This window comes from Rousettus aegyptiacus, unplaced genomic scaffold (genome assembly GCF_014176215.1).
Source record: "Rousettus aegyptiacus isolate mRouAeg1 unplaced genomic scaffold, mRouAeg1.p scaffold_m13_p_3, whole genome shotgun sequence".
Lineage (NCBI taxonomy): Eukaryota > Metazoa > Chordata > Mammalia > Chiroptera > Pteropodidae > Rousettus > Rousettus aegyptiacus.
The window spans coordinates 136,138,517-136,159,502 of NW_023416306.1; the positions used below are offsets into that span (position 1 = coordinate 136,138,517).

At 32.9% G+C, this 20,986-nt stretch overlaps 1 protein-coding gene across 2 annotated transcripts in view; it reads right to left on the bottom strand.

Moving 5' to 3' along the window:
• Positions 1 to 20,986, bottom strand: part of MAP4K5 (mitogen-activated protein kinase kinase kinase kinase 5) — a 90,991-nt gene that overhangs the window by 13,719 nt on the left and 56,286 nt on the right. For both annotated transcript variants that reach the window (XM_016145789.2, XM_016145788.2), the window contains exons 14-27: positions 17,198 to 17,276; positions 14,363 to 14,421; positions 13,386 to 13,453; positions 11,975 to 12,017; positions 11,161 to 11,314; positions 10,143 to 10,240; positions 9,933 to 9,974; positions 8,981 to 9,065; positions 6,364 to 6,443; positions 6,016 to 6,076; positions 4,743 to 4,745; positions 2,789 to 2,903; positions 2,358 to 2,416; positions 242 to 345 (exon numbers count right to left, since the gene is read on the bottom strand). In XM_016145789.2, the coding sequence (XP_016001275.1) occupies positions 242 to 345; positions 2,358 to 2,416; positions 2,789 to 2,903; positions 4,743 to 4,745; positions 6,016 to 6,076; positions 6,364 to 6,443; positions 8,981 to 9,065; positions 9,933 to 9,974; positions 10,143 to 10,240; positions 11,161 to 11,314; positions 11,975 to 12,017; positions 13,386 to 13,453; positions 14,363 to 14,421; positions 17,198 to 17,276 (1,050 nt within the window). The remainder of the gene's footprint in view (positions 1 to 241; positions 346 to 2,357; positions 2,417 to 2,788; positions 2,904 to 4,742; positions 4,746 to 6,015; positions 6,077 to 6,363; positions 6,444 to 8,980; positions 9,066 to 9,932; positions 9,975 to 10,142; positions 10,241 to 11,160; positions 11,315 to 11,974; positions 12,018 to 13,385; positions 13,454 to 14,362; positions 14,422 to 17,197; positions 17,277 to 20,986) is intronic.

A 20,986-nucleotide genomic window follows, 5' to 3' on the forward strand; every position in this document is an offset into this window, starting at 1 on the left:
CTAAAAATGTATTTTAGAGAATTGGCCATATTGATCTTTATGGCTGTGATACTTCCGGAAGTTTACTGACATAAGGTAAAGAGGAAATCTCGCGGGAAACAAATCCCTAAACCAAATAAAGACATATAAATAATTATAAACATACTAATCCTTGATAGTAGCAACAGAATCTTAAAAATTTAGCTTCAGTTACACACTAGTGTTTTCTAAAGAAGAAAAATGTAAAGAAAGTAATATATACCTTTATCAACATGAATTTCTGCATTGGCTCATACCACTGAAGTAAAACAATTCCAGACTGTAAAGCGCCACAGAGGTATTTATGTCCTGTATAAGGGTTTCTGACTGGAAGAAAATAAAATAAAAGACACACTCAAAATAATGAATACCTTTATATGAAAATGTAATTAGCTTAGTGAAAAGCTATATTCACCTAAAAACTAACTCAGCTTTCTTTATAAAGGCAGTGCTACTACACATGGGGAAAAAAACAAAAAGCAATGAAATATGACCTTCCATGGATGGAAGAACTATGTAAAGCAATTATTTAGCTGATAAAGGAAAATTATTGTTTCTCTTCACCAGGATGTAAAAAGTAGGTAGAAAAAGGAAAGATGATGTCTTTTTTTTTTTTGGCTCTGTTACCCTTTCTTACTTTCTTATCTTATAGTTAAATTATATACATTTACTCCTAAACATATTTAATATATTAGGTTCTTAACATAGGAACTTTTTACAAGAACAGTATTTTAAGCACTAAAACACCTACACTAGTATGCAATCTAAAAAGCTGCTTCTTAAGTAAATTGACCAAAAGAGATAATTTGGACAAGAAGGTCTAGGAAGCAAATGAAATCTATGATTTAATTTATGGTATAGTAGTTAATAGCTGTGTACTTAAGAAAAGGTGAAAATAACTATTTTACATCTTACTAAAAATGTAACTTCCTTGACTCAAATCTACAAAAACTCATATTGGTCTTCCCTTCTCCTCAATTTGACTCCTATCAATAAGGATTAAGTAGTTATCTGCAGTGAGCTCTATCTAAATATAAATTTATAGCTTAGATTATAAGCTTCTAGACCTTCCTTGAGTCATAGATCTTGGGAATCTATCTGGTAACAGATATGAACCTGATTCTCCCTAGAAAAATGCTCATGAAATTTGCTCATAACTAAAGAGTATGCTGTGGAATCATAAAAATCAATGTATAAGCTCACTGATTAAAAAGAATAAACAAGAAATTAGGAGCACAAGATCTGAAGTCATGAACTGGGTCTGTTCCCAAGTTCTGTTACTCTCTAGTGACATAACAAGTATCATGGGTCGTTTTAGGGTTAAGTGAGATAATTGTAGTACAGAACTTAACCTTCCCCCTCAAGAGGTCTGGACTTTGTACTCCCTTCTGGGAGGTACTCTCTAAGCCTCAGGAATGTCATAGCTGATAGAAGTGTCTTATTTTGCCTGGGATTTTGAGTCACTGGATAGTCTAACAATATAATATATTAGGGTGAGGGTTGGCAACTTTGGATAGTCTAAGTAGGGGATGGTCATGCCAGAAAGACCAACGGTGTGATTTAAGGTAGGGGCTTTGGGTCATGCAGTATCAGTTGCCCCCTACAGGGGCTGGATATTGAGATAAGCCCTGTGGGCAATCAATTATGCCTGTGTGATGGAGCCCAAATAAAAACTCTGGACAATGATGCTGGAGTAATCCTCCCTGGCTGGCAATGCTCTGTATGTACTATCACAAATCACTGCCAGATAAATAATGCTGTCCATTACTCCATGGGGAGAGGACAATAGAAACTCTACACTGTACTTTTCCCTGACTCTGTCCTACACTGTTCTTCCTCTGGCTGATTTTAATCTATATCCTTTCCCCGTAATAAACCATAACCATGCATATAACCACTTTCACTGAGTTTTGTGAGTCCTTCTAGAGAATTTTTTAACCTGAGGGTGGTCTTGTGTGAACTGTTTCCCTTAACTTCATAGTTGGCCAAGCTCCTGTAATAATAATATTCATAAAACACTAAGCAGTAACTGTTAAATAAATAAATGGTAAGTGTTAAATATATGAAAACTAGTATATTAGCAGAGATACAGCCTCAGGGACTATGGTTAAAAATCTCTAGGGACGCTATGCTGTGAGAAAGCATTAAGACTATTATCTCCAAGCATTTTTACGCCATGTTCCTCTATACATTCTTGTGCTTCAAGGGCTCCTTAACGCCTTATTAAAAACAAATATAAAGCCTAACTTCTTTCCGATTTGATGCTATAAGACATTTGACACCATTTTAAAGATGTTCAAAGTGCTAACCATCCAGTTTGAGAAATAGCATTTACTCACCTATGCAACATTTGTGGCAGCCTTTAGTATCAGGAATCTTTGTGGTTAAAGCGAACTTTCTGAAAACATAGGACAATGTAAATGTACTCTACAGCAGTGTTTGGAAACCAAACAGTGATCTGTGAATCAGTTACATCAGAATCAGTCAAAGAGCTTAAAAAAAAACCCTGTCTTGGACTGTGACTCCGAAGTATCTGATTTTATAGGACTGAGGCAGAGCCTGGGGATCTGTATTATAAAACTTATACAGGTGATTCTCATGGACAGTCAAGGAAACGCTAATCTTTCGAAATATAGATGACATGTATTTTAGTATGAACTATCTTTCAAAATTAAGACAAAGGAAGTTTTTTAGTGGACAAGGCATACTGGCTGTTTTAAAAATAAACACTAACTCCTCTCTCCCCTTACGGAAGCAAAATATTTTGTACCTTGGTAGAATGCGGTCTGGAAACCTATGAGTTTGAATATGGGCAGCTAATCCTGGTTTTTTGGCTTGTTCAAACAAAGCTATAAGATTATGAGAGTAGAGTTGAAAGGTTTTGCCTATAAAAGAGAAACATGTTACTTTTATTAGAATCATATACAGCAGAGAAATATAAGTTTCAAGCAAAAGAAAACATAATTACCTTCTAAAATGAGGAGTCCAGAGATGTTCAAGAAGCCAAGCAAAATAGAAAAACACAAACAAAAAAAGCAAGTTAATAATATTGAATGATAATAATTAAAATGAATTTTAAAATAGACAATTATGTTTTTTAAAACACAAATTAGGTATATTTTGACTGACAGATGATCTGGGCAGAATATATGCAAATTTTAATGAAGCCAGAAAGAAAAAGAAATTGTCATTCATGGCTGTATGATAACCTGAGTTACAATGATGTGCATCTGATTATTTTAGTATAATATGGAAAATTCTATAAAACTATATTAAATTATTTTCTGGGATAGATCTATTATCTATAATTTATCAAATTACCTTAGATTAAAAGTGATTGAGAATTAAGTCTTTATAACAGATTGAAATACTAAGTAAAGCACACTAATATTATATGCCATAATACAAGGATAACAGCAATATTATTCTATTATTAAGTAATTCTATTACTTCCATATAATCAAAATCATAGCTGTGTTAAGAATGGGGACATATGGAAAACATCTTCTGACTCCTTATTATACGTGATATGGTACTATAACAACACAAAACAGTATTTATCATTTTGGTATTAGAAAACTTAATATATTGTTTCATCTCAAAATAATTCTCTGTATTTTTTTTAGAATGGAAACATTCTGTCTAATTAGGCAGCTAAACTCACATGTACATGTATGTGCACATGCCCACGAAACTACAGACCTTTATGCAGAACAACATTTTCTCCTATTAAGCTCTGCTATCTATATTCAGTTTTATGGATTATTTTACTATGGTATAGAAAAAAATAATTTATACATTAACCTTCCTCTGTTTTTCTGGAGTTATTTCATAAATAACTGTGTGGTTCTTAAGCTTATTTCTAAAGACAGGTATGAGTATGGAAAAAAGCAAAAGCAGTAAGTTGGAAGAAAGTGATCTTACAGAACTGAAACAGAACTGAATTTAAATTTATTTTCATAATAACTAATATTTCATAATAACGATAACATAATAGCGTTAAGTAAAAGTAAAAAAACTGGGGGGAAGCATAATTCAAATCAAAGAGTTTAACTGCTCTTTTGAGGACCTCAGCTTTTCAGAAGCCGTATATGCATGATCAAATAACATGCTCTTTGTGAAAACAGTCATCCACTCAAATATGTAAGTTGCTAAAGAATCTCTCATTAGGCAATGGTTATGGAAGAGTTCAAGTTACCTATACATACAAACAATTAAACTTATGAAAATAACAGTTTTTAAATTAGGCCACAATTCATATGATTTATGTATCAGCAAGTAAGAATGTCATCAACACTGATGGTTTAAAAGCATAAGTAGCGTAAAGGTACACTTAACACTGAGGAGCATGATAGTACTGTAAATAGAGCAGGGATAAAATCCTCACATCATCTACTGAGATACAGAACATGACAGAGTATCAAACAAAATAACTGAAAAAATTTTAGATATACTGAAATTATTTAATTATTCAAAGTTGAGTAAGTGATAGTGCTATTTTAATAGTTAATAGCATTAGAATTATGTAAGGGACAGGGCAAAATAACTATCTTTTTTTTTTTAAATTTGTTTATGCTTACAGCACCTGGTCTTCCTAAGTGGTCTCCCATCCAAGTATTAACCAGGCCTGATGCTGCTTATCACAAGATCAGAGATCGGGCTTGTGCAGGGTGGCATGGCCGCAGACCACAGAACCTGGCTGCTCTGGGGCACAAACCCAGGACCTTCTGCGTGTAAAGCAGACATGCTAACTGCTACACTATAGAACCACGTCCAATAATTATCTTGTACTCTACTATCAGAATGAAAGCAAGTAATAAATCTCTAGGTAACCACTTGAGAGCTAAAATGTAAAAAAAATAAGTTTTGGTAGGGTAAGAATTTTTTTAAAAAGACTAAAACAACACCCACAAATCCACCCCAAACAACAACCATAAAAAGAAAATCATAAAAACAAAATTAGAATAGTTTCCTCTTGAACCCATTTGTTTTTAAGACTTTAAAGCATTGGTCTAAGATGGTTATTATGTGGCCCGTAATAACATGAATTCTACCAGGAAACATTTGTACCAGTCTTCAGAGTTTACCAAGCACTCTGGATATCATCATATCTAATCCTTACAGCAACCTCATGAGGCTGTTTATTGTTACCATCCTCATTTTACAATTAAGAAAATAGACAACATGGATGGACCTGGAGGGTACTGTGCTGGGTCAGATGGAGAAGGACAAGTACCATGTGATTTCACTTATATGTGGGATCTAAAAAACAAGGTGAATGAACAGGCCGGGCAGAAACACTCACGGATACAGAGAGTGTTTTGATGGCTGCGAGATGGGGGGACTGAGGAGTGGGTAATGGGAGGAAGAGATTAAAAAGTACAAACTGGTAGTTACAAAATAGTTATGGGGATGTAAGGTATAGATAAGGAATATGGTCATTAATAGTGTAATAACTGAATCTTGTCAGATGGGTACTAGATTTATGGGGGTGATCACTTTGTAAGTTATGTGTCTAATCATTATGTTGTACACCTGAAACTGCTATAAGGTTGTATGCCAACTGTAATTGAAAAATAAATAAATTATTAAAAAAAAAAAAAGAAAGAAAACTGAGGCTGAGGGTGGCTTGTTCAAGATCACAGAGAAAGAAAGCAGTTAGACCCTCTACTTCTTTCCCTTCAACTGTTAATTCTCAAAAGAAGGCAGGAATGATGTTAGTGACACTGGGGGCAGCTGAGCGGTAGTAGATGGCTTCAGGTGACAATCGCTGTGACATTTCTCAGATGTCTGGACTCTGGGCAGGTTTGAGAAGTGCTAACTAAATTGAAGACAGGGTCACTTCTCAAAGTTTCTAGAAGCATGTGCAAGTCTCAAAGTTACTATACTATAGTTACCTGGAGTCAAAAAATAACATTTAAAAACAATGCATACTAAAATCTCATTTTTCTGCTAGTCTATGACTTATTTTCCACATTATTTTTATCATATACATACCTGATAATGACATTAAAGTATTATTGATAACATAGAGCCAAGTACATTTTCGTGGAAATAACTATAAAGAAAAAAAGATAATTAAAACTCTAATTTTCATTCCCTTACCCCTTAACTTCCAGATTCTAACAGTCTGAAACAGTATAAAACTAACTACTTTCTATTTTTCAGAAAATCACCAAAATCTTACAGAAAAACCTTTTAACAAGAACATGTAAAAAGTATTATTTCACCCCTTTAAATATTTAAATCATAAAAATTAAAACTGAGGCCCATATACATTGATTTAAATTTAAGATTTTTTTTTTACTCAATTTATCCAAACTAATTTTAAGTTAAAACTCCTACCTGTTCCATCGTTGCCTCATGTAGTTCATTGAGATTCAATGTATAAATACCATCTTCGGTTCCAAAAATAATGTATTGATCTAAAATAGTTGAGAGAAGTCACCAAAATTTACTATCGTTTTCTGAAATCATTCACTAAAATAATGGCTCTATGTTTTAATGGCATTAGGGTTACATAGCCACCCAACCATGCAAAGAAAAATTATTTTCTAAAATCCATGCCACCTTCTTTACCTCTTTCCCCAATTCTTATCTTATTTTTAAAAGTAGATATAGTCTTTGTTACTAACTCACTCTGGCTTTATCTTGTTATAGAATCCTTTTGAACATAATTTTTGTATCTCAAGAGTTTTTATTATAGCTATATATTTTTGCCAGACATCTCAAATACTCTTTGTACAAAAAACTATAAGTAGAAGTTGTAAATTATGACGTGCCAGAAATCATGAGCACACTAAATCTTGGTTTCTAAATATTATTTTCCACTTAAAAACAAAAACAAAAACATAGGGCTTCTTAGAGAAAAAACTGATTCCTATTCTGGGGCAAGGAAAGTATAAATGAGCCTAGAAATCTTGCTGTGCCAGATAGTAAGGAAGTGCTCAAAAAATGATAAGGACATATCAAACAAACATAGGAGCGCCCACTGCTCAAAGATTCTGACAATTTAAGTGCTAAAATAAACAACAAGTGATAGATTGTATCTCTCTAAATAGAAAAAGAATTCATAAGTTCAAACTGATAAAACTAAATGGGGAAGAGAAATTGTCAAAAGATGTCAATGAATTGTCAACAGATGCTAAAACTAGTTGGTGAAAGTGTGATGCTCAAGAGGATATTTAATATAGTCTCAATATATCACCACACTAAGTACTTATTGATTAGTTTGGTAAATTAATTATTTAAGTAATTACTTATTCATTGGGAACAATGGTAACTCGACAGTTACTAGGAGAAAGCTAGTGAACACCACCCTAACCTATTGGTCAATGTTGACATTACTAGTATTTGGACAAGCTGATACCATGTGCCTCCTGATGTGATGCACTGAGATGAGCATGATAACACTTCAGAGACACTCCTGCTAAAATAACCTGATCTGAGCATGAGGACTCATTAGCCAAAGCCAACAAAGGGACATTCTACAATAATAAGTAGCCTCAAAAATGTTAAGATCAAGAGAAAGAAAGCTTGATGAAGAAGTAAGGAGACATGGTAGCTAAATGTGATATGGAAAAAGGAGTGTAGAACAAAGAATAGTATTGTATCAATGATAAATTTCCTGATCTTTAAAATTGTACTATGGTTATATAAGAGATGATTCTTATTTCTAGGAAATACGAGCTGAAGTATAAGCAGAAGAGGAGCATGTCTTCAACTCATTCTCAAGTGATTCAGCAAAAAAATGTACACATAGAGAATAGTAAAACAAAGGGAGCAAAATAGAAGCAATGGATGATTTTGAGTATACAAGAGTTTCTTGCACTATTTTTTTCTCCGTAAGTCTAAAATTATATCTAAATGAAAATTTACAAACACACAAGAAACCATTTCCTTACTGTTAAAAATATTTTTTTCTGGTAGACTTTGTAATAAGTGGCATTTAAAACAGATAATTTATATGACCTTATATCAATTAATAAAATTTATTAATGAATTAAGAATTAATATATCGAGTGGAAACAAACATTTCGTGAACACTCTCTATTGCCTAACCTCTGCTTGCTAATCGTCAGACCCCCAGGTAAGCTCCTTGCTTCCTTGCAATAAGGCGAGTTGCACTAAGAGTTCGTCTGTTATAAATGATTGCATTGAGAACCAGAGGTGTTAAGTATCTTTTGGAGTCAGAGTAATGACAGAGCAGGAATTCAAACTCAGATCTATTTGATTCCAAATTTTTGCCTCTATGTATTGCTTCCTCACTTTAAAAATATAGTCTAAATTTTTAAAAATAAATTGTATTGGCCATCATTTTAGACTTATATAAAAGTTATAATAGTACAAAGAATTCCTGAATATCACACACACAGATTTCACATGTGTTAACATTTATTACTTTGGCTTTATCTTTTCTCTCTCCATACACATATTTTTTTTGCCTTCTGAACTTTTTTGTTTTTTGTTTCAGATAAGTTACAAGCACAATGTCTCTTTACTTCTAAATACTTCGGTGCTTATGTCTCAAAGAGAAAGAAAAAAGTTTTATATAACCAAAGTACCATGATCAAAACCAGGAAATCAACACTGAAATGATAATATTATCTAATCTACTGACTTTACTTATTGAAATTATCAACTGTCTTAGTAATGTCTTTTTATATAAAAGAAAATCCAAATTATGATTGTAATCAGTTGTAATATCATTTTGGTTTCCTCCTTTAACCAGAAACTGATGTCTCCTTGGCCTCCTTATTTCGGGAACAGTTTCTGTACACTTTTAAATTCTAATGCCTTAAACCAAAACTCTACTTACCTACTTAGGTTGCTGCAGATACCTACACTATTTTTAGTCTCTAAGTCATATTTTTTTAAAATAAACAACCTAAGGTCACTGATCATAAATATCCTTTATGATAAACAAATATTTTATTGGAGATATAAAAGTTCAAAATTTTACCTTTTGTATCAGGATGTATCCAGGATGTTGCACAATTAATTTTCAAAGGGCAACCATCAAAAACTTTGGAAAAACAAGCTCCCATCTTAATTATAAAGAAAAAAAAATGACTTATTTGATTAAATAAGATTATATACTTAGAAAATAGCCAAGATTATTATGAAATACTAAACTGACTCTTATTTGCATATACTCATGGCTTCATTACAAAAAAAAAAAAATCATATTTTGATGTAATCTAATCCCTTCTACCAAGAGTCTTTCCTTGTGTAATCATTTTGGCACAAAAATATCCAATTAATCAAAACATCTATATACATCAATGATACCGTCTAGGAATTTTAAGTAACTACTTATGTTTAGGATTAACACTTAATAATGTGAAACAAATGATTTTATTGAGTAGTACTATGGTGCTTATAACTGCAGTATAAATCCTTAATAGTGATAACATACAAAAAGACTAATAGTCATACATTAGACTTTTCATGAATAAAAAGGTACAATTTATAAAGCATCCTATTCATATGATTGGCTAAACCACCTTACACATCAGTTCTACTGAAGGGCCAGAGGACAAGAATTAACATAAGCTTCCCTGTTCTTTTTCATAGTGTATAGTTCAGTGTGAAAATGGCTTCAGGGGAAGAAAGATATTTAACTCACAAAACAAAGAGGACACAGTACTATTAATATCATCGCATTAAAATTAAATTGGCTTTTGTAGGCTAATATGAAAACCCAACTGCCTGTGTTTATAAAAGGTGAAACTCCAAATTCAACCCAACTCGCTCAAATCTGGGTATAAGGTACATCCAAATGCATTTAATGCCTTTGTATTTATATATCTTTCCTTTCATTGGAGCAAGATATTTGATAGCACATATACAATCTTCTGCTGCTTCTAAAGAGATAAAAATTGGCAAGTAGTTCACATAGAAATATTCCTTACCAGCACTTTTGGGGTGGGTGGGAGGCCATTGATGACTGGTTTCTATGGGGAAAAAATAATTTTAACAATATAAGACCTCTTAAACCTTAGTACTAACTTTATACATTTAGAAATTCAGTTATTCAAATTCTTTAATTAAACGAACTATGCTCCTTGTATAATAAATACAGTACTAGTTACAACTAATTACCAAATGCCTGTTATACCTACAGGGAAATCTCGCTTGTCCTTTTTTCGTGGTAACTGTGGTGCTTGTGCTGACCCTTCTGTATTTTCACTCATCAGTTTTGAAATACCATCGCCATTTCCTAAAGAGAATCATGGTTAAAAGTTGAATGACCATACAAATAAGTTCTTTCCTTGAAAAATAATTTTTCCTTTCCCTTAATACTTGTTTTCTACTTGGATAATTTCTTACTAGGAAATATTCACTACTGTCATACAAGTTAAAGTATCTTTGGGGCATTTCTCTGAGTTCTATAGTGGTAGCATAGCATATTTAGCAGTGGTCTTAACACAAGAAAACAAATGTCTTTTCATATTGTGAGAAAAATAAAATCTGACACATCGATGTTGATATTCAGGGCCTCTCCTAACTGAACTTCAATATATTTTTTTAGTTCTATTTCCCAGTAAGTACCCTTTAAAAGCCCACATTTCTCCCATACTAGATTGTATTTCCAACACAATTCATATTTTCCTGCTTCAGTGTTATTTGTTCATTTTTTCTTGATCTCCAAGAGTGCCTGTAGGCACTGCCTTGTCCTACTAAAGGCTCGTCAAGCCCTTTAATACTCTGCAAGGCCTACCTCCTTTCGTCCTTAAATCCTTACCTCCCTCAGAAATCTCTCATCTTTATTACATATAGTCGATTACTGTAGGAGACACTTATACAAACTTGTCTTATCTAACGTGTATGTGGGTATAACTTCTGCTATAGATCATGAACTTCTGCTATAGATCATGAACTTCTGGAAGTCAGGAACATCCATTCATCTTTCCAGATATTTAGTGAAGGATCAAATTAGGATTGAATTGGACTTAATCTATAGCCTACCCATGTGGCATTTTAAAGAATTTTCACAACGCTTTAAACACTAAGATTGACTAAAAAAAAAAAAGACATTCTTTATTATGAACAAGATGGCTTTCTTCTCAGTATTTACTTTGATTTATTTACCCAGATCACAGTACCTAGCTCCAGGGCTGCTAATACTGCTAGACATACCAATAGAGGATGTCTCGGCTACAGGAACACAACTTGGGCTACTCTGTCTTCTGAGAACTTGGGGAGCTCTGTTCTCTGAATCAGGGCAACGTTTTATGGTTGATGATTTTTCTTCATCTAGGAGGTTATCTTCAGGGTAACTGTTTATCCTTGGCTAGTGATAACAAGACACAAAAGTACTTCAATAAATTTGGATATAAAACAGTAACACTTCATTATCTTTATACATCAAAGACTTCAAGGGGAGGAGGATATGCTTTTTTTTCTTTCTTTATATAGTTCAATTTACTGGGCAAAGTAAGCAAAGTAAGCAAGAGCTGAGTTACTGTCCCAACACAACCACGAATTTGCCATGTGATTTTTAATCAACCCTAACTCCCAAATGATAAATTATAACTAATAAATTATGTAAACAATGCATAAAATTTCAATATCTAGAAACAAGCAAAGAAATTCGCTTAATGAAGTATGACCACCGAAATGTCAAATTGTAGTAAATGAGGATTTTGTAAATGACGAACTCCCCTCTTCAAGTAGCCAAGTATTTTCTCAAATGAGTAATAACCTATTTTTGTCTTTGCTAATAGTTATTAAAACACTGTATTTGTTATGAAATCTCCTTTAATATATTTTACACATTCATACACCCCCCTTGAAGACAATTATATTTATCAAAAATATATTTAAGATAGTTTTGAATAAATTTAATAAAATTATTTTTAAATTTAATTATTTTTTAAACAAGGATTTATTTTTATTTTTGTTTTGTTTTTAAAAACTAGGATTTATTGTTTAAAATCTTTAAGTAGCTCACCTTAGGAGGTAGGGGAGGTGGTACTGCCCGTTTTGAGGTCGATCTAATAGAAAGACAAAAATGCAATTTAGATGGTGATAAATGATCATAATAGAGACATTATTCAATGTGTGTTGAAATCTTTATAATCAAGAGTCAGAAAACACAATTAGATCACAGTACATGGTATTTTTAAAATCTATCAGAAGACCTAAGACCTCATTCTGTCAAATTGTATAACTATAAAATAGATATTTTTATACAGTGAACAAACACAAAGACTTTTTACTTTATGGTTATGCTTTGCTACACTTAATATGTAATAAAAACTAAATTAAACTTAGTAAAAAACAGAGTCAGAATTTTAGAGTTGGAACCCATAGTGAACCACAGATTCAAATGGCCATATGATCAAGCCCTTTGTTAGCCCAAGTGGTGTCCGCAGACCCAGCAACACTGGCATTAACTGGAAACTTTTACAAAGTTAGATAGATCTAACTTCTAGATCTACCTAATCAGAATCTGCATTTCAACAAGCTCTCCAGGTGAACCTCCAGGTACATCAAAGTTTGAACATAGCTGATATAGCCTACTGATTCCATACTTTTATCACAGTCACCGCAATCACTTGGGAAGCCTTCAGGATTCTTAGATTCAGTCCCAAAGACTATTATTTTATAGAAAGGGTTGGGAAACTTTTTCTATAAAGGGCCAGACGATAAATATTGTAGGCTTTCCAAACCATACTATGGTCATAACTGCTTAACGCTTTTGTTGTAGCGTGAAAGTAGCCATAGAGAATATATAAATTAATGAGCATGGCTGTGTTCCAACATACCTTCACTTATGGACACTGAAAGTTAAACTTCGCATAATTTTCATATGTAACAAAATATCATCTGTTCTTTTGATTTTCTTTCAATCATTAAAAAATGTAAGCACCATTCTAGTTTGTGGGCTGTGTAAAAAATAGGCAGTGGGCCAGATGTGGCTTATAGGCCTAATGTGGGGGCCCAGAAATCTGTATTTCCAAAAAGCTCTCTAGACAGTGCAGTGCACAAATAGGTTTAGAACAACTCGGCTAGGCCATCCCTGTCACTTAACTGCTGAGGGAAGACAGGTCTAGAATATGAAGTAACTAGATTGCGAAGATGAAATTATTGTGGCTTTCTGATTCCTACTAAAGTATTTTTTCCCATGACATCATGTGGCTCATCTTTCAGTATATTAATATTACATAAACTATATTCTAACTTAAAAAACAAAACTCAAAACCCTTAAGGATCAACACATGATGCCTTTACACTGAGAAGAGGCATAGTACAATTGTTTTAAGAATGAAAATTAAAGCTTATCAAGATAAATCACTTCCCCCAATACTGCTCTTACATGATCAAGTAAAATAAAGTTATTATATTAGTAAACAACTTACTTTCCAGTATTTGCACCATCAACAAAAGGATTCCACTGAAATACAAAGTTTGGGTCTGATGATACTCCCTGAGAAGGTAAAAAATAAGAGATTAAAATGTTATTTTATAAAAGATATTAATAATTTTACTTTATTCAAAAAAACATTCCATGTCATAATTGTTAATCACCTTGGGTTTCAATCAATTTTTAATCTCCAGCTAGATTTGCTGTCATTTGAACATATTAGGTCAATGACTCATTATCAGTTGACTAAAACTTAAGACATTCCATAAACTTACTAAATATAGCTTCAAGTGTGACAAGCCCTCTTTACCAATATGCTAGTATATTCCAAAGCAGAACAGAAAAACCTGATCTTGAATTATCTGCATCACTACTCCACTAGCATGGAGAACTAAGCAGCATATCATCATTTTATCGTGTTATTGGTGCTACTATTTTTTCCTACTAGCATGGACATTGAGAGTTTATTATACAGCAATAAATATAGTAAGAAGAGCACTACTTCCAAAAGTTAAAGATGAAGAGATCCATTAACAGAAGATAATTACCTTAGAAACTATAGTTTTTACTAAATCTTAAGCATAAAGTAGATTAAGATAACATCTAGGCTGACCCTAACATCTTGCTCTATTACTTCTTTCCTTTCAGATAGGAAAGGGGTAAGCAAACAGTACTCTCAGAATAAGAGCAATGGTTAAAAAATTAACAAATATTAACAAATAACTATTAAAAATAGTAAAGCGATGCAAAAATGTACTACAAACCTATTAGAATCAACAAGAAAAAGATTCCAAGAGCTTAGAGATGAGTATCAAATTCCATATACAGTACTTAACTTCATGTAAAAGTTTCAGAAAGGTCGAAATGAATGGTTAAAATGGTATATTACACATTGTACCCTAGTCAAAGTAACCTAATTATAAGTTTTCTCAAATTTTAATGTGTAAAATACTTTAAAGTCATAATTCCTACCATTTCATCCCGTGCTTCTGTTTCTTTTCTCAGAGGAGGTTCAAATTGTAATTTGTCAACTGCAAAATAGGTAACAGATATTCACAGACTATTTTAAAGTGTTAATCTCGGAAATGTAATAAGAAGCATGTATACTGGGGTAAGGAGAAGGAAGAAAGGAAGGAAAGAAATTATCTCTTATTTTGTTACAAGAGTACCCCTTTCTTAATGCTTACCCAAATAAAGTAGCAATTACGTATCTTAACAACTCTACTTAATTCTCAGTTGAAGTCAGAAAATTAAATAGCATTTTTGGTGTACAACAGATTTTTAAAAATTAATTAAAAGTAGATTACTAACAAAACACTTTAAGAATTTTCTCTAAGTTGCAGTGTCTGTTTTGAGAGCTAATTTAAGCTACAACTTTATGGCAGGGATGAACCCCTCATAAATTACCTATAATTATCTAAAAAATACAAAACAATACAAATGATATTTGTCAAATTAAATGTTACAGTATTACAATGGTATTCAAGAATCTAATATTTTGCTAAATGTTCATTTTATCTGGCCTACTCAGACTGACTTTAGAATTATTACAAATACTCAGAGTACTTGCTTTATATGAACTATTCTAAAACAGAGAAAATGATGAATTATTACCTACTTATAGAGAATCATAAAATTCTAAAATCTAAAATGACCAAAAGACCAAAAAAAATTAAAATACATTTGCATCACAGAGATGCAAGATTCCTAATTATAATCCTGGCAAACTAAATACATTTAAAAACCACTTTCAAAACATCCAGTTGCCCTTATCCCTAAAAACAAGATTTATAAAGAAATATGAAGTATGTACATAATTCATTACCTTAAACAAAAATAGTATGCCGTAACATTTATAATAAAATACTGGAAGACATTCCATAAAATATAGTATCTACTTTTCTAAAATAACCTAAAACAAAAGCCCCTTGTTCATTAATACTTTATTTCTTAATATAATTTAAAAACATCTTAATTCAAGAACCACTACTATTAAGTCACAAAGAACCATTTCACTCATTTGAGACAGAGAGAAGTTAAAGCTTTTGGGGTTTTCTTTTTTTTTTGGTCACAACTAGAAATACTGACAAGCAGGTTTATAGATGAACTATAAAAAGTCTAAATACAGAAAAGAAAGTCTCATTTTTAAAATAGTAAGAATTATGTATCTAGTAAATTTCAAGACAAAAAAGTTCCTAAAGAAAATTAGTTTCATAAATTTGGATTAAAGATATAGTAAAATATGAACAACATCTAATGTATCAGTTTCAGTGTCTGAAAATAAACTGAGAGATTTCGTTTATACTAGTATAAATATTTAAGATGTTTTGTTTTAACATGCAGGCAAAGTATTCCTTTAAAAGAAATCAAATTCTGACTAGCCTAAAGTTACTGCAGTCATGACTCACTGTACAGCATGCCAGAGCCTTCAATGCCATTGTTTTGTGTAGTAGACTGGACCCAAGTTATTTCATTTGAAAGAAAATCCTGGCAATACCTTTGGGTGCATCTCTATGGCCTATGAAAATACATAGGTGAGAAGTTTTCTATTATATAATCCTCATTTATCTTCAAAAGATAATACAGGTTCTAACCATAATGAGATAACTGGAATTAGACTTACTGTTCTGCCAGAAACTACATATATGTAACACAAATAAGTGTGTGTACAAACCATATGAAGCAACTATTTTGAGGCAATGGATAAGGCAGATAGATACCACAAGGTTTGAGAAAGGGAAATACAGAGTGGTAAGATCCACATTTACCCTGGATTTTTACCTAAAGGCATTTTCCAAAATAGGGCACAAGGAAGTGAAACCCAAAGAGAGAGTGACAGTCTCAGTGTGCGCTGGAAACAAAGAATGGAGTTTGAGGCTCTCGGGCAGTGGGAATTTGAAGGGCAGAACACCAGAAATGAGAAAGCTGAATAAAGGAGCTCTAGAAATATGCTAAGAAGTCCCCATAAAGCTTTGGTTGATACTAAATTTCCCATGACCAAAGCCAAGTTTGACAGAAAAGAGATTAATAGTGCTGTGAGCTAAATGTAGATCCTGGTGATCAAACAATACTAGGATACCTGGTTTTCTACCCAGAGAAAAGACCTACCTAAATATGCTAGTGAAACCCAACACACACTTTGAAATGATCAAGTTGACCTATCAGTTAACTAACTCTTTAAAATACTCTTTAAATAAAGAGAACACAATCCAGACACTCAATGTTGTTATCACAATATCCAAAATACGATAAACTCATAGAGAAGAAATGGGAAAATAGAAACCATAACCAGCTGATAAAAACAATCAGAAACAGATTCAGAGATGACACAGATGTTGAAATTAGCAAACAAGAAATGAAAGATGCAACCATCAAACATATGGTTATAAAGGGCAGGCTAATATGTGGAAAATACTTCTGAATATGTTAAGTAAAATTTTATGTATATTACAAATCAGCCATGTAGAAATATACATGGAAAACATGAAGGAAATTCAGCAAAATATTATCTGTGGGTTGGTACTGGGTGATGTGGTTATAGGCAATGATGATTTTCTATTTTTTTCCTCTTACAAATTTTCTGCAATGGACTTATATTACCTTTATAATTAGAAAATAAAATCTGTTTATTGTAAATCAAGGGAATTCCTTACAAACCAGAAAAGCAATCTTCATTTTAAAGGTATTCTGATACGTTAAAGCATATAGCCTCTGTTAGCTTGAGATTTCATTATTCCATAAAACCCACAAGAGCACCCAGCTTAATCCTCCAAAACCACCAAATGAAAATATATACCAAATACATACAATTTATTTCTGAAGCTGTCCGTTCAGCTCTGGCATTCCTGTTTGTAGATCTTATGGTATGACGAATGATTGCATGGGGCTATGGATGTAAGCATAAAAAATTTCAATGACAAAGTTAAAAGGTCAAACTTTCTCTTTTTAATTGAATGTTCACTAGTTGACAAACATGACTACCTGCTAATAAGGTAAATTATAGGACAAACAAAAAAATACAATGAACACTAAGATACTTTAAAAGTTTATTTACTTATTCCATGTCTATACTATATAAAATATTGAAGAGATTCAAAGATAAGACTTCTTCAAAGAGCTTATATTCCAGGAAGATAAGACACACAAATACTTATAAGATTAGAAAACAGTAGGTGCCGTTATTAAGAAGATTACTATTAATGCCCAGAGGATGGAGAAATGACTTCCACCTGAAGGCGTATAGAAGTTCTTCATGATAAGAGCTGTAATCTGATCTGGGGCCTTGAAGGACAAGTAGATATTGGCTGTGCAGTAATGTGGGAAATGCATTCACAACAGTAGGAAGGAAATAAACAAAGTGAAGCAAGAAGGAAAGGAAACTGTAGTGTATTTAGGGGAATTGGAATTGGTTATATTTGGTTTTAATGAAGAGATAACAAAGCTGGAAACACAGACTGAAGATGAGAAAGGCTCCGAGTGTTAGGCCAGGCCTCTCAATTCTATTTCCTTAGAAAAGGTGTTTTTTGGAGATTTTATAGAAAGGGAATGGTATCACCAGAAATGGCTTTAAGATTAATCTGATACAAGAGCATGGGGGGGGGGGGGAGGTTGGGAGAAATACTGGATGCTGAGAGACTGAGGAAGAATATTATAGTAAATAAAGTGAGAAGCTTATTACTTCCACCCAGTTTCATAAGTTCCTGATTCTTTTGAAATTATGCCTTCAGCTCAACCCCCATCTATCAAACTTTTGATGACTCTCATTCACTGATGACTCAGACAGTGACTCATGTTTTTTTTCTCTACTTCAAACCCACCATTATACCAACAGACTTGTTCTAGACTTAAGTTTTCTGATCTCATCTCCAAAGACATTCTCCCATACTTCAATACTCTCTCTGCTCCTAAGATCACACCCTGGACCTTGTCATCAGCTCCAATACACAAATTCAAACTACACTACAAATTTCTCATCCCTTGAGCTTACACTTATTTATTCCCATTACACTTTTTTAATGTTCACACTGGAATCTCAAGCCCATCCATCCATTACTTTCTCACACTCCATCAGCATTTCTCCTATTTACATTTTTCTTCCTATTCAGATTATATCTGGTGGTCCATAATTTCAAGCAATCTCTTGCTAATACCCTAAATTCCCTTTGCCCCACACTCCTTCAGTACACTGGCAAGCCAAAATGACAATCGTGGATGAATTAAACCAGCTGCTTGTGTGTTTACATCTGGGGTACTAATCACTGCTGGAGGAAAATTACACAGCAGAACATACTGAAAATTCATCTCATCTGAATCTTCAACTTTTTCCCACAACACTTTTCTAGTCATTTAACCCATTCATTCTCCTCCACATACCTTCTCCACTCTTCAAACCCACCTATTTTCCTTCGCACTTTTGGAAAATGACTTTGCCACTTTACAGAGAAAATAGAAGACATCAAATAGAAAAAAACTGTCAGCTACACTCTTAACCACCCTCTCTAATGCAAGAGAAGTGTTTCTTTAGTCTTAGATCAAGTCCCTCTTCAAAACCTAGATCCCAGCCTCTCCTTCCTCTCAGGTACTTTGCCAATTCATCTTGCTTCTCGTGATTCTTCTATCTCTATCTATTGGATCCTTTTCGTGAGCATTTAATACTGTTCAAACTTTTTTGCCCCACATAAAAAACAATCATCAATCAATCCCCCACCAAATCATTTCCCTCCAGCTATTGCTGTATCCTACCCCTCAGTTTCCCAACTAAATTTCATAAATGAATTACTATACTTTATCTTTCAAACCATTTCAATCTAGTTTCATCTCAAATATTTTCAAATTACCTTTTTAAAGTAATCAAATGTGAACACCTAAATCCAAAAATTTCTTAACTTCTAGGCAGTATTCTCACTGAAATCTTCCTCCTTAATGTTCTTTATCAATTCTTTGTCATTCCCCTTAGCCTACCTGATTCTTAAATTTTGGGAGAAATCTCAGGATGCTGTTCTAGGCTCTCTTCTTTTTTCATTTTACACACTTCTTTTTGAGTGATCACTTAACCTTTACGGTATCAACTACATCTATGTCTAATACCTCTCAAATTTGTATCTTTAGTCCAAACTTTTCTTCCCAAGGTACAACCACATAGCTCTAACTCCTTATGAGTCTTCTCTATTTGGAAGTCCTGTGCAACATCAAAATTAGCATAAATAAAACTGAACTCATCTTCTTACCAAATCTGATTTTACTCTAGTATTCCTAACTCAATAAATGGCACTTTTATATCCATCCGAATGTTCACGTCAAAATCTGGAGTAATCCTTTTCTTATCCTCCGCCCCTCATTTCTTCATCCAGTCACCAACTCTCTCATATAATTCTTGAATTAGACCACTTTTCTCTATCCTTGCTCTATCATACTAATCTATAACACCACTGTCTCTATCCTGGATAACTTCAATATCCTCTTAAAAGGTTTTCTGGAATGGAATCACCATTCTGAGTCAAAGAGATCTTTGAAAAGATGCATATCTTATTAGTTAACACCCTTATTCTTTAATGAGTTCTACTGCCCTTAGGCTAAAGTCAAAATTTTAAACATGGTTTAAAATGGCTCATGTCTAGTCCTGTAACTTTATCTCCAACTACTTCCTTCCTTGTTTCTGCTCTAACCAGACTAACTTATCTTTAGTTCCTCAAGTACACTATCTTCTCTCTTATCATCAGGCTTTTACACATGAAATTATTCCTGCTGCTTAAAACACCTTTTGCCTGCTCTCTTCCTCTAATTCCGATTTATCCTTCAGCTTTTCAGCTTACATATGACTTTTACAGTGAGTCCTTCCTTGCCCCTATGATATGCCTCCATAGCACCTGATATTTCCAGTCTATAACAGGTATCACACTTATAAATTATTTGTTTGCATTTCTGAATCTCCTTTGAGATCATACCATAAGTTCTTTTAAGGAAAGGACAGTATCAACTCTCATACACCATTGTATTTCCAACTGCCTGGAATAAGGTTTTATATTTCAAGGGTTGAAAAGTATAATAATATTATTAAACAGAAATAGAGAACTCAGAAGGTAGAGAGGATTTGCAAAACCCAGCAAAATGGTGTGAGGGAATAAAAGAGTTTGGTTATTTCTATAACCAGTGAAAGACTAATTGGGGAATCAAGTAATAGCCTATTCTAAATTTAAGCTAAAACAATTTAAATAATTTTTTAATTTTTAGGAGATTAAAATCTTATTAATTATCACAAGTCTGCAAATGATGATTTAAATAGGAAAAAAAATCTATGTATGGCTGCTTTATTTAACATTTTCAATTCAAATTCATTAAACATTTAACAAAAGAGTCACTGAGTACATGACATACATTTTAGTACATGATAAGACTACGCTATATCCTAAGCAATGATGTTTTCAAAGATTGTTCTATGACATTTCTATTAAGTAAATACATAAAAATGGTGTATTAATTAAGTGAGTAGGCCTTAAAGTTAGTTTGCCTAGATTCAAATCTTGGTTAGACTACTTACTAGCCATGTGATTCTTTCTTCTTCATTTTATCATTTGTAAAATGAGGATAGGTATAGTA